Raw genomic sequence first — 13451 nt, forward strand, 5'->3', positions numbered from 1 at the left:
ATCACATGAGTCTCCTTCTTTAGGGGTAGACCAGATTCTGTCCTGGAAGCTAATATTTAATTAACTTCCATCGATTGCTCAATTTGACATGTTGAAAATAAATGTGCTTAATAGAAATGTGCCAATTTCAAACAGGGTGAGGTGGTTTTTATCTGGCTGTATTTTTGCAAAACTGCAACGGAAACACTTTTTTTTTTTCACATCACAGGAGTCATATGATTTACAGCTGGATGTTACTGGCATAAATCACGAAGAAGAAGAAGAAAACAGGAAGTGGTTGGTGGATGATGTTTTCTAATGACTTCTCGCGTGAACAAACTTATTCACGTGTAATTTAAATCACGTTTCTTATTTAATGGAAACACCACACTTGCAAAATTGTGTTTGTTTTTCTTTTCACCATTAGCAGAATATTGACAAATTCTTGTGCACATTTGTAAGGGGAACATAGCTGTTTCTTTTCCATGCCTTGCTAAATTATTTGTACCCCTTTGACTTTCTCAGCGGTACAGTATCTATCCATCGTCAAACACGGAGCGCAACCCGGACAATTGCTTATTGCACTGAATTGATCCAGTTATGTAAAATCTAGCCTGAATATTATGGTGACAATAGGCTTTGCTGAACAGTGGCGCTCCCAAGAATTGGGCCAAAGGGGACCATGGCCCCCTCCTAAAAAATGTTAGCAAGTTCAGAGAATAATATTCATGTCATAGAAAGGCTTATATTTTTTTAAATGAAGACATAAATGTAAAACCCCAAAAATAAAAAAGTATATACAATATTGAATAAATAGAAAAAATCATATAGGTTTTTTTTTTTTTTCTTTTTTGTAGCTGCGCGCTCCTTAAATTTTGCCTGGTGCGTCCAAACATATGAGCATTTTCTCGGGGCGCCAGTGTGGCTAAATGTAAAATCAGAGAAAGTGAGCAGCTACCAAAATCATAGCCTGGTTTGTCTTCCAAAGTGTCTACACCCCATCAAGTTTTCCACTTCTTCTCTTGTTATGACAAACTTAGACGTACCTCAATGAAATACGTAGCATAAAGTGCCGGGGGAAGAAAAATGATCCATGGTCTTCACATTTGTTTACAAAGAAAACTCCGTGCTTTTGTATTCAAGCCCTAAATTAAGTCCCAGTGCAACCAATTTGCCTTCAAATGTCACCTAATTAGTCTGTAGCTTAATGCCGCAGAGCTCTGCATCGTTTAATCCATCATATGAAAATTATGACACAGCTGCTAACCCCATCAACAAATGGTGATCCACATAAACTAGGCTTGTTGGATCAGGACACTATTAATCATAGACGAAGCCAAGAGGCCCGCGGTAACTCTGGACAAGCTACAGAGATCCACAGCTCAGGTGGGAAAGCTGGGCCTTTATGGAAAAATGTCACAAAGGAAGCCATTACTTAAAGAAATCTTAATAGTTTCCATTTGCAGTTTGGCAGAAACCATGAAGGGGGGACCGAAGCAAACTTGTGGCAAAAGGTGATCTGAACGTTTTGAATGTGAATCTGATTTCTGACTGAGTTTGAGTTATGCTGCAAATAACTCAACAAGAGGACGAATGTGGAAAACGTTTTGTCTCTATGTCATCAAAGCTGGGAGATGGATACCTGCGGCTGAATGGAAATTCAAACCAAACCTTTTGTGTGAATGATATATCAAAATGCAAAAAAAAAAAGAAAGGAAAATGTAGACGTAAAAGGAAAAAAAATTAATATATGGTCACTGTATGTCGGATCCCATAGTGAATATGTATTGTTAATGTTTCCATATGGTTCAGATTCAGTTGTTTGTTTTTTTGTTTCCGCTGGAAGATTATTTTTCCTACCATCATCTGAGAGACAATAGCTGCAGTCAGGTCATCTCCATTCTACTCACTGGGAGGCTACCAGCACCAATTGGCTGGACCTCTGTTGTATTAAGTCAGTCACTTTATAAAGGGGGTGAATATTTATTTAATCACTTATTTTATGTTTTTATTTGTAATTATTTTTGAAAAAGAAATTTCACTTTGACGTTAAAGGTTTTATTTGTCAAAAAAGCTCATTGTTTTTGATCATCGCTCATGCTTGTTATAGGCGCTGTATTTCATTTGGATTTCATTCATAATGTTGAATTTAGGCTATCATTCTATCAATTGTTCCTACAATTAATTCATCATACACAAATTTGCACAAATTTCTACATATTAAAAAAAATGCTTTAAATAAAAAAAAAAATCAAATAAGTGTATTTTTTTTCGCCTTCAAATAACACAACATTCCTTTAGTGAATTTTGAACAGAGTGAAGCTAAAACTATACCACTTGACAATTTTTGTCTAAAACATATTTACAGACAAAAGTGATTTTATCTTAAATACCAAATTTATACATGCTTTGTACATTTTTGGCTTAATTACTGGTCTGAATATGGTACATTGTTTTTGTATTTATGTTTCAGTTAACAATTAATCGATCACTAAATTAGTGGACGGTTATTTCAATACTCGATTCATCGTAATTAAACCACTTAATCATCTCGGCCTTAGTTGAAATGGTTTCTCAGATATGCAAAAATGATACTCTTTTATCATTTAGCCATACGAAGCATCGGATTAAAGTATCTGTGTTCAACCTGGTGACAATCTAAGGTCATGTAAATCCATTACAAGTCGGTTATTGAGGCTGAAACTTTCCCCTCTGCAGGCTCTCACCACCGGCAGCATCCCGGGCTTCATCGACGTGGTGATGAACCTGAATTCCCCCGCCCTCCTGGAGGACAACCTCATTTGGCAGGCCAAAACGGCCGGCAAGCGCATCGTCTTCTACGGGGACGACACGTGGGTCCGCCTCTTCCCGAAGCACTTCATGGAGTACGACGGAACAACGTCGTTCTTCGTGTCCGACTACACTGAGGTGAGCGGGAGTTGAATCGGCCCCGGGTTCGTGCTGTAAACAGTCCGCGCCGTTGAGTGATGGATTTCTCTGCGAATGCTAGTGAAGGATTAAAGCCCCAGGTGCTTCATGTGATACGGGAATTTGGAGGGGGAAAAAAAAAAGATTGATAAGGAATGATGAAAGAAATGAAATAAACCTGCTTTGCCATGTTAGCCAGAAGATTGATGTTTAGACAGACGCCTCGGAGTGAGTCACATTTAACTCAGCTTTCACAATGTGAACATTTTGAATGAGCCACAAAGTTTACGGGGATTAAAAGACCGAAGCAGAAATCAAACTGGAGGTGTAATATTGTGTAAAAAATATCTCACCTGCATTCCACTTTACCTCATAACAGTAAAGACTCAATTATTTTTAATGAAAAATGCATTCAAAGTTGCAAAACTATACTGTGATATAAATGTAGCTCCAATTGAAAAAAGAATGTGTACGCTTTGATCTCCAGGTGAGTAAAGGGGCCTGAATAAGAAATATGGACCACAGATTGTTCTTTGAACAGCATTTTTAACCTGGTGGCGTCACACTGACCCCGCGTTCACTTTTACAAGCTTGTTTTTCTTTTTGTGTGTGTGTATGTTATTTTTGGAACTGACGGTCTGACGGGACACAAAATTAACATGATAATTTCCATCTTAATGATTAACATTTTTTAAAGGCCAATTTTGTTTACAGAGGTTTAATATTTCATTTCATTCATTGCTTCGGACGTGTACGTCTGTTTTATTTACTGCGTTTGGTTGTTGTGTTTTATTTATTTTTAACATTTAAAATATCTTCCAGATCCAGTGGTAAGAGTTCCTTTCAAAATGAAAGTTTATTGGTCTTTGAGAGGCTGAACTTGCACTTTTCTACCATTATTAACATATTACCAGAAAATAGTCTCAAAGCAACAATATTATCGTGTATCGCAATAATTTTTGGGACAATTTATTGTCCAGGAAAATAGTTATGGTGACAGGCCTGGTTGCCCATAAAAAGTAACATTTTGGATCTCGTCTTTCCCTTGCATCCTGGGTTTTAACATGACTTTTATGACTTTTGTCTGGCCCCTCTTTTATAGTTTGGCCAGGTACAAGTTTAAAGTTTTTTTAATACTTTTTCCACTTTCATATCACAGATTTAACAGAGCTCTGTGAGATGTCCAGTTGTTTTATCGTCTAATTTTGCATTAAACATCTCCCTGACCTGTCTGCTGTGTTCACAAACCTGTTTGTTCATTTAATGAGATTAAATTTTAACACAGGCGATATAATTCACCTGATTTTCATTTAGCAGTGCTGGATTAGAAGCGCACGAATACGAACGCTCGCTTGACGTTTCAGTTTTTAACCATCGCGTTCAATTCCAATAAAGTGCATCAAGGCTTATGACTGTAATGTGACAAAACGCGAAACAGGTGTATAAATCCTGGGGATTGCAAAGTTTCTGCATTAAAGTGGTGAAGGCAGCTAATCAAACGGGGACACGGCGAGCTGAGATCACTCAAGAAATGCTCAGCAGCTGCACCGGTGGGACCCAACAAGCTGTTCTTGTTTGTCCTGCAGGTTTGCTGGTGCAGAGCACGTCACTGCAAACACTGGCTTGTGTTTGTAGCACAGATTAAAGTGATTAGGTTTCATTATTTAAATTTTTTTTGCTAGATTTTGACGTGTGTCGCGTCTCTAACCTCTGGAGAGAATGTTGAATGTCGTCTCTAAGTGGACGTGTCCCTGCTGCTGCGATTCAGGTGGACAACAATGTGACGCGCCACCTGGACAGCACCCTGAAGAGAGACGACTGGGACGTCCTGGTCCTCCACTACCTGGGCCTGGACCACATCGGCCACATCAGCGGGCCCCACAGCTCGCTCGTCCGGCCCAAGCTGCTGGAGATGGACGACGTCCTGAAGAAGATCCACGGTTCCCTCGTCTCCAAGGTGAGTCCGTTTTCTGCCAGCGTCACACGTTCGGACAGTCATTCCCTCCGGTTTTGGATGAACTTTCGGAGAGTTGCTACGCTGCGTAACCGTGGCAACAGGGTATTGTTTGTACAACTGGAAACTTTTGGTTACCATTTCAAAATCTGAAATAATGAAAGAACTACGACCTCAAATCCTGAAGGAGTTGAAAAGACAGATTTAAAGAGGAGCGGCAAAAGCAAACGAGGCGGATTAGCAGTTCTTGCTAAAACCTGATGATGTCATCCAGGACATGCTACTGTAGAATATCGTCTTTGCTGCCCAGATGTTGAGCTGTTGGTGTGTCATGACAGTCGAGAGGCTTCTTCAGATTTGTTGCAAGAATGACCCTTCACCGTCACAATGAGCAATTAATCAGCTAATCAAATAATCGCACGACAAATTAAACTGAGCTTGATCATTTCCATTCTGATGATTATTAATTTTTTTCCATATTTATTTATAGAGACTCAGTAATCTATTTCATTCATACTTTGGTTTTTATTTCCATTTTATTTATTGTTTTTGGTCATTTTTGTTTATTTTTCAAAGTTATTCAAAATATCTTTCAGTTTCAAAATTAAACTTGGTCTTCAGAAGGCGAACTTATTATGTCGTTATCGATACACTACGACGTGACAATAGTGACAAAATAACAATATTATTGTTAATCAAAATGGTTTCCGGGACGATTTATCGTCCAGCAATATTTTTTTGTCGTGGCAGCATCACCGTCCACGACTGTTTGAATATACTGGGATGATATGAATTATGACATTTAATTTCCCTTTGGGACACATAAAGTATTTCATGTTGAACTGAACAGTGTCAGAGATCAGAACAAATATTTGGAATGGTTTTATCTGCTGCAGAAGTTGTTCACTGTTCACCTGTTTTTAACAAAATAACCTTAAAATATCTGAGAGAAAAACTTTCCGGTTCCCATTCAGCTTCGTCTTACTTTCATAAATAACTGTCGGAGGTCACAGAACATTTTCCCCAGCTTTCCTTGAAGCAGTAAAATCTAAAAGGATTGTATTAAGTTGCTTATTCCTTTCTAAAAAAAAAAAAAGAAAAACAATTTTTTTTTAATGTTTTGAATTGAAGTCCAGATGTTTTTCCCTCCAACTTTAGTCACTGTTATTGAAATATTATTGCCTAACGAAGGCTTTAAAATAAGCAAAACTGAAACGGTGATCAGTAAGTAATAAGTAACCAATGCAATCTGTGACCATCTAACACCATCAGGTTTTGGCCGTTTACTCACTGAGGTCATTTGTGCGGCTGTCGGCAGTCGTCATGTTATCTGTCGCGTCGGCCGAAGAGATTTAATAAACCGTTATCTTTCATCAGCTCTTGTTCTTTGTGTTTCGCCGCAGCGGCCGACTGCAGCACATGCATATTGACTCTGCATGCGCTCCTAATGGGCATTGTCTTGTTGTCATTCAGATATATAGCTGCTACTTAAGTTGTCAAGTCATGTCTGAGTAAAGCGCCCAATTTCCCCCTTCTACTTTGCTTCGTCTTTTTTTTTTTTTTTTAGACAGGAAAAAGAAACGGTGCGGGCCGTAAACACGTCGGGGTTTATTTTAGAACCGCTAATCCAGCATGTCGCCACATCCCAAAAAGTTGCTAATTAAGTCTAAACATGTATTGCTTCTCCAGGCTTTTCATGAGGCCTGCATGCTGTTTGGAGTTTTTTTTTTTGTTTGACTGAAATGTGTTTTACAGCCTCATTTCAGTCCCGTTTGTGTGAATGTAAATATAAACCCGCCCCTGTGGAGTCCTACGGGGCGTCGCACAACGACGCCGATGTTTTCTCTGGTCCCCTCTCGCTGCGATCGCATCATGTGGGAGTGTTTCACGCGCCGCTGCAGATGCCGCGCGCGTCGTCTGCCGCCACATCCTGGAGGAGCAACGGCTCCCAGCTGCAAGGGGAGGAGAAAAAATAAAAAGAAAGAAAGAAACGGAGCATCAGATTCAGATGACAGCCCCTCACCGCTCCGTTTGTAATGAGGTGCCAGTTGTCTCGTTTTTTGGGGGTTTTTTTCCCCGTGCAGAGAAACGCTTCAGCTGCTGAGCAGAGAGATGCATCAGGTTCTATTAAAAAACAAGATTGGGTATCGTGACCTCTCGGTCAAGAAGGCCTCGGTTGGACCTTTGTGTTAATGTTGAGCTCATGGCCTCAATCTTCTCTTCCTGAGATTTTGAGTTTGTAGGGTGACGGTTGCCGTTTGATGTGTAAAGTTTCTGAGACCTGCAGAAAAACAGAAACTGGTTGAAGGTTCGTAAGGTACAAAAACAAAAAAGAATGAAAATGGATTAAAATGGAATAATAGTGGGATGATTTAGGTTTAGGGAATTAGTATGGGAGCTGTTTTTCCTATTGAAACTCTAGGAAATTAAAATCTTAAAAATAAAAATCTTTTTGCTCCCACACCTCAAAAATCAGAGTTCTGGGCTGCCGCCACTGTAAGCCCTTTTTATTGTCTGGCCCAGCATGTTAGGACTACGTGTTGAAGTCCATGGATTTTATTAAACTGCTGTTATGCCCAGCTCTATTATTAGCATTTTGCTAAGTTTACCTAAAAAAGTTTTCAAATAAACATTTCACACAAGAAAACAGGACTGTGGCATCAAGATGGGATTTCCAGTTCCATAATGGAGATATAGATCTTAAATCAATGGCGAACAGAACTGGTCCAAGGACAGAACCCTGGTGGACGCCCTTGATCATTGAGGTTACGTTGACAGAAATTGAACTTCTGTTCTGCTTCAGTGTTCCTCACTCCTGTGTTAGTAATTCCAGCTTTATGCCAGTAAATACTCCTTACCTTTGCTCAGCTGTTTAAAGTGTTAAGTTGAATCCCCTGGCTTTAGATCTCAGCTGTCGGACACTGTTTAGAGGGAGTTTGCTTGTTCTGGTAAATACGCTCTGCTGCCCCCAAAGCTTTAGGCTTTCATTGCAAGGAAAAGAAGTTAATTGTGTCTGGTTGTAAGCTGAAAGGAGAGACTGGGTCAGGATCAGCGGTGCTTTGTACTTTTTTCTCGAGGTGTTGTCTCGGCTCCCCTGGGCCCTGTGACATTTATAACAAGCTTCCAACAGGTACAACCCAGAACAGGAGGTTGCCTTCTTTATTTTCCTACTGAGTGTGGGTTATAATGAGCCATCGGGGCTCCAAACGCAGCTGAGGTCAGGCTCTTTACTGCAGCATTTGTTTGGAGCATTCACCAGTCTTTTATGTCCCCTATTAAAGCAAAAAATGATAAGTCAACTCCCAGCGATAGAATAAAGATGAGCTGACATAAGCATTTTTTTTTACTTCAATGCAGTCCTTTTAGTTCAGATGAAACTTTCCTGTCTTGAACAACAATCCTTCGATTGTTGGGTGTTTGTGTGGGAACTGAAACGTCTTCTGAGAGTGTTTGAATCTGCGGACAGTTGTTTTCTTAACATCTCAAGCAGTGTTTTTTTTTATATATATATATCAGACCACTGTGCTATGACTCACAAAGCCTCCCAGTTGAATTTGTTGTCGACTGAGGGTTCCCCCCGACTCAGGATGAAAGGGAATCCACTTAATGAACAACCTGTGTCTGATCAAAGTCTGTCATCCTGGACAAACCGCTTGTCCTTTGCGTTTGTTCACTGCGTTTGCAGTAGTTTTTTTTTTTTTTGTCTCTTCCAAATCTAATAGAAACAATACTCTGGAGTGTTTTGTCATGACTTCCTTCTCAGAAGTCATAATTTAATGCTCTTGGACGCCGCTGCCATAACGGCATCATGATCCCTCAGAAAGCATGTTTTTTTAGTTTTTTTTTATTTCAGTAAACGCCAGGATGTTGGAGCATATTGTGAATTTTAGACTCGGAACAGGAGACGTCTTCTCGCGTCGGCACACACAAAGCTCGGACGTTGACCCTGGTGTTTGGTTCCCCGTAGGAGGCTGAGGGATCTTTGCCCTACCTGCTGGTGCTGTGTGGAGACCACGGCATGACCGAGACCGGCAGCCACGGGGGCTCCTCGGAGCCAGAAGTCAACACGGCTCTGGTGCTCATCAGTCCAGCCTTCAAAAGAAAAGGTAAGCCAAATGGTAACAGAGAAGAAGGCTGGGTTGTAAATGTGGAGGGTTTGCCCCCTGTTATGAATCAAAAACCACCCTTTCTCCCCATACGCTCCCTGGTGAGGTTGCGGCAGCTATAATGTGACAAACGACGTCGTCGGTGCTAAGACTCACTAGCAGAGGTGTTCCTTGAGGTGATGAATGAAGTTAAGTGTGAACGTGGGATTGTGATAATTAGATCTTCTATTTTTGAAATTCTCCTTGCTTGTTTGATTTCTACACCATTCAAGCTGATTATTCACTTGCTGATGTTTGTTAGCGTCCTGCAGTGCTTCAATGAATAGCTTGGATGTTTTAGATGGTTGTCTTAAACTATCATGGTTGAGGTAATTGGGAAATAAACGCCAAATTAGATTTTATTCAGCCAAACATATGTCAGTCATTTGAATATTTGATGAACTCACCAATTCTGCAAAGCAGCTTGTCATTTGTACTAAACTCAACACAACATTGCGCCTCCTATGTGGTTCTGCTCTTTTTAAAGTAACAGCAATAACAAGCTGCAGGGCATCCCAGCATCCTTAAAATGTAATAAATTAATGCATCTAAAATTAAGGCCTTAAAATATCTTAAAAGTAAGTTGAGCTCTAACATGTTAATAATGGTCTTAAATTTTGTCTTAATTTAGTATATTGTTCTTGCAGGACTTTTCTGTCAGGTTAAAGTTCAAGTTGCACTCAAAAATCTTCAGATGGTTGAGGCTACCAGTAACTAGCTGTTAACATACCCTAGTTGCTAGCTAGCTAGCTAGCTAGCTAGCTTCTTTTGTGTTGATAAGTGCAAATTTATTGCCAGTTGGCTGGAGAACATTGTTTATGTGGAGATATAGGTCTTAAATTTCAGTCATAAAGGTCTTAAAAAGTCTTAAACACCAAGTTAAAAGTTTGAATGATGTCCCCAGAAAGAATGTTGAGTCTATTTGAAATTTCTCCATAGCTGTCCCAAAGGCTTTTCAGTTTCAAGATCTTTTTTTCTAAGTCAATATAGTATGCCTGGAGAACCAAATGTTTTGTGTTTTGGTGCATTTAAAAGTTTTCAGAGCCACACTTGGTCTCACTTTACCATTTGCTACTGAGAATAAAAAAACAACAACAAAAAAAAACAGCTAACTGCTCGTAGAAACACTGTAAAATTTCCTCAAGGTTTGATTAAAATCTCCTCATCAAAAGGGAGGCTCTCTAAGGAAATGTACCATAATCTCGTAAGGTGAGGGCTTTCACTAAGTGGCACCTTAGACGTAAACATGGCGGCATGGAAACATGTTGGTTAATGAAATCAGTGGCTGCATTAGCATAAATAGCTACTCTTTCAAATGAGGGGTCATTAGCGGATCGCTTGTTTCCCTGTTGTTTTCATTAGCACATGCTCCCCGGTGTCAGAACTTGCTGCCTGCTGAATACCTGTGCGTCACTCTTTAATCTCATTGCGTCTCTAAGAAAAGCGCATATTGGCAGAACGTTTAATTGACTTTGCTGGAAGGACCCTGACAGGCAAATCCTCTTTATTCAGACATGGCTAGGACTGTTGTATATCTAGGTAAGTGTGTCTGAGTCTGCCTCTATCTCTACTGTGCTGGAGCCAAAAGGAAAAGGCTATAAAAACTTTGACACCGTTTTCAAATGAAAAATAAACTCTGTCGTTATCTCACATAAACTATGGAAGGTAAGTTTTAAAGTTAGTTCAACAGCTAGCCGCTAACTAAACACCAGGAGGCTTCACGGTCTGGACTGTACACACAGTGCAATGAAAAGGGACTCCCAGCGTCATAATGTTACATTTTGAACCTTATAATTAAAGTTTTAAATTTAATATTTCAATGTCACTTCAACTTTATTGTTTTTCCCTTGAGCAATAGGGATTGGAATTAACTTTAAGACTGTTCGGCACTTTCAGGTGCGGTGAAAAAAAGCCTTTAAAGAAATTCATATTTTAATGCATAAAATAACAGTAAAGTGTCTGTAACATCCCAGCTGTATTTGCTCAGCAGGGAAAAGTTTTGGATTATTGTTTTTATAAATATCTCATTTATTTTTTCTCATTTATTGATATCATGAGAACTTCTCGTCATAAGAATTTTGATTTATTGTGACAACAATACATTCCAGTCGATGATGTTCGAAAGACAGAAAACTGGTCTGCTACGGACTTCCTGCACGACCTTAACGTGCTTCATCTTTGGTAACTCCATTGTTGTCTTAGCCGTTTATCTTGATTTATTGCCATGCTGGAAGTCTCATTCATGACCCATCTTTAATATTCCTGGAGTTCACATTCAATTGGCCGCCGAGCAGAACAAACGAGAGTTTGATTTTGCTCTCTACTGACCAAAACACTTTCTCCTAAACCGTCTCTGAACCATGTAGCGCTACAACGGCGAACCTTAACCGGACAGATGTACATGCACCATCTATAGCAGCCGGTTAAGATATCAGTCTGTCAAATTCCCACCAATCTTCCAGCTTATGTTCCTGGAGGCATTTCCTCTCTTTGGTTGGAGTTGAACAAACTGATTCTGTTTCTGTGGATGTGAAACTGATCTGTGTGAAATGCTGGCATGTAATGAATCTGTGGGAGACAAAATTCTGAATGTGTTTCTGGATCAAATAAATATTTCACTTAAAGGCACGAACCATTTTTGTAATGGATATTTTGTCTCTACATTAAAATGTCGAGAGTGTTTTTGTTTTCAAGTGAGCAATTAGATATTTTGAAAGATGTCTCAGTAAGATCTGTACAGGAAAAAAAAATCAGGGTTGACTCACTTTTTAGTATTTAAAAGCTTAATTAGGTGCTTAAATAATGTTTTCCTAATAATTTATTCCAACTTTTTAACACAAACATGAAGAAAAAAAAGTTTGAATGTTAGCTTACGAAGGGCTTAAAGATTAACTCTTTACTGGGCCATAAAGTCTAACCAACTGATGCAAGAGTTTGTAGAAATACTACTTTACTTTCTTTACTTTTAAAGATTGTGGGGAACAAATGACCCTTGATTCTACTCTGGCTGACCCAGGGAGACCCACAGCCCTGGAGGTGAATGATTGGAGCACTTGAACAAGGTGGTCCGTCTTCACCCCTTATTTTAAAAGAAATAAAGAGAGCTGCAAGGACACTCCATCATGACCAAAAGTCCTCCAGCTTTTCTCTTTATTTCATTTACAAACTGGGTTATTATGTTTGTTTGTTTTTTATCATAGTTTTCAATTTAGTTCGAATTGCTACAATTGAAATTTTTGTGACTGTATTTGATAAAGTCACATTGTTCACTGGTAAATGTGTTTGGTTTCATGCGTTTAGTAATAATGTGTCTTTTATAAAAATAAAAAGGCTTAATTAACCATGTTGCAAGAGAGGAGGCTGAATAACATTTTGACGGAGGGTGATAGTTTTTACAAGCTATCAGTATTAGCACATTTGATTCTGATGTAAGTTGACATAATGCATTTCCAGTGAGCAAAATGGAGAATTTTATGTGTGTTAGAAATCTGTTAAGCGATAAGTAGAGATGCAACTACGATTAGCTTAAGTTATTAAAACAGCAACCTCTTTGAATCATCTTTTCTGGAAAGTGAAGTTTCTTATCTTAAGTCTGAGATTTACAGAAACCTTCCAACCTTTCTGAAACCAAAATGTTTCCATGCTAAAAGTTCAAAAGGATATAATGGTCTTCCTGTCAACTAGCTAGCTAGCCATTTTGCTTTCTGTATAGCTATCCATTTATCTAGCTAGCTGTGTAGCTTGTATCCAGCTAGTTGTGCAGCTAGCTAGATAAATGGAGAGCTAGATGGGTAGCTAGTGTGGGGGTTTGATAATGGACAGCCAGCTAGATGGTTATCTAAATCCAGGCCTCAAGGACCCTGTGCTCTGCCGCTTTTAGTTGTGTCTCCGCTTCAATACACCTGAGTCCAGTAATGAGGTCTCAGGAGAACTGTACTGCACACTGAGGAGCGGGTCCAGCCGTTTGATTCAGGTGTGCTGGATCAGGGACACATCTAAAGGTTCCAGGGCCTGGAGGTCTGGATTTGAAGACCCCTGCTCTCCACAGGCTAGTGTGTGGGGTTCGATAATGGAGGAAGCCCCTCTGCTTGCTGTTAACAACGTACAGATGGAGAAAAAGAAGACTCCCATCTGCTTTAGCTGTCAGTATAATTGCAACTAACAACCAAACTTTAAATCTGCAACTTGGTACTAAACATCTGAAAGCAGGTTTCACTTCCTGTCGTCTTTTGCTTTCTGGAGGTGACTGTAGCTCCTTTTACTTTCAAATGGATCGTTTTCTGGCTTATACCGGTCTGTCCAAATAAGCCTCCAGCTCCGAAATGCGTGCCCGTCTTTAATCTGCGGTGGTCTCACTTCCTGACAGATCCTCTGTTCATTTAAAAAGACTTTCTGCATAAGTTTAATTCATCGCTGCAACCTGAAAACTTCACTCAAACACAGAC

The 13451-nt window shown here is 39.6% G+C and overlaps 1 protein-coding gene across 2 annotated transcripts in view; it reads left to right on the plus strand.

Moving 5' to 3' along the window:
• pigg (phosphatidylinositol glycan anchor biosynthesis class G (EMM blood group)) overlaps window positions 1-13451 on the plus strand; it is a 90576-nt gene that overhangs the window by 9416 nt on the left and 67709 nt on the right. For both annotated transcript variants that reach the window (XM_007568404.2, XM_016679822.1), the window contains exons 3-5: window positions 2698-2907; window positions 4676-4864; window positions 8829-8967. In XM_007568404.2, the coding sequence (XP_007568466.1) occupies window positions 2698-2907; window positions 4676-4864; window positions 8829-8967 (538 nt within the window). The remainder of the gene's footprint in view (window positions 1-2697; window positions 2908-4675; window positions 4865-8828; window positions 8968-13451) is intronic.

Source organism: Poecilia formosa, unplaced genomic scaffold (genome assembly GCF_000485575.1).
Source record: "Poecilia formosa unplaced genomic scaffold, Poecilia_formosa-5.1.2 Scaffold221, whole genome shotgun sequence".
NCBI classification, from domain to species: domain Eukaryota; kingdom Metazoa; phylum Chordata; class Actinopteri; order Cyprinodontiformes; family Poeciliidae; genus Poecilia; species Poecilia formosa.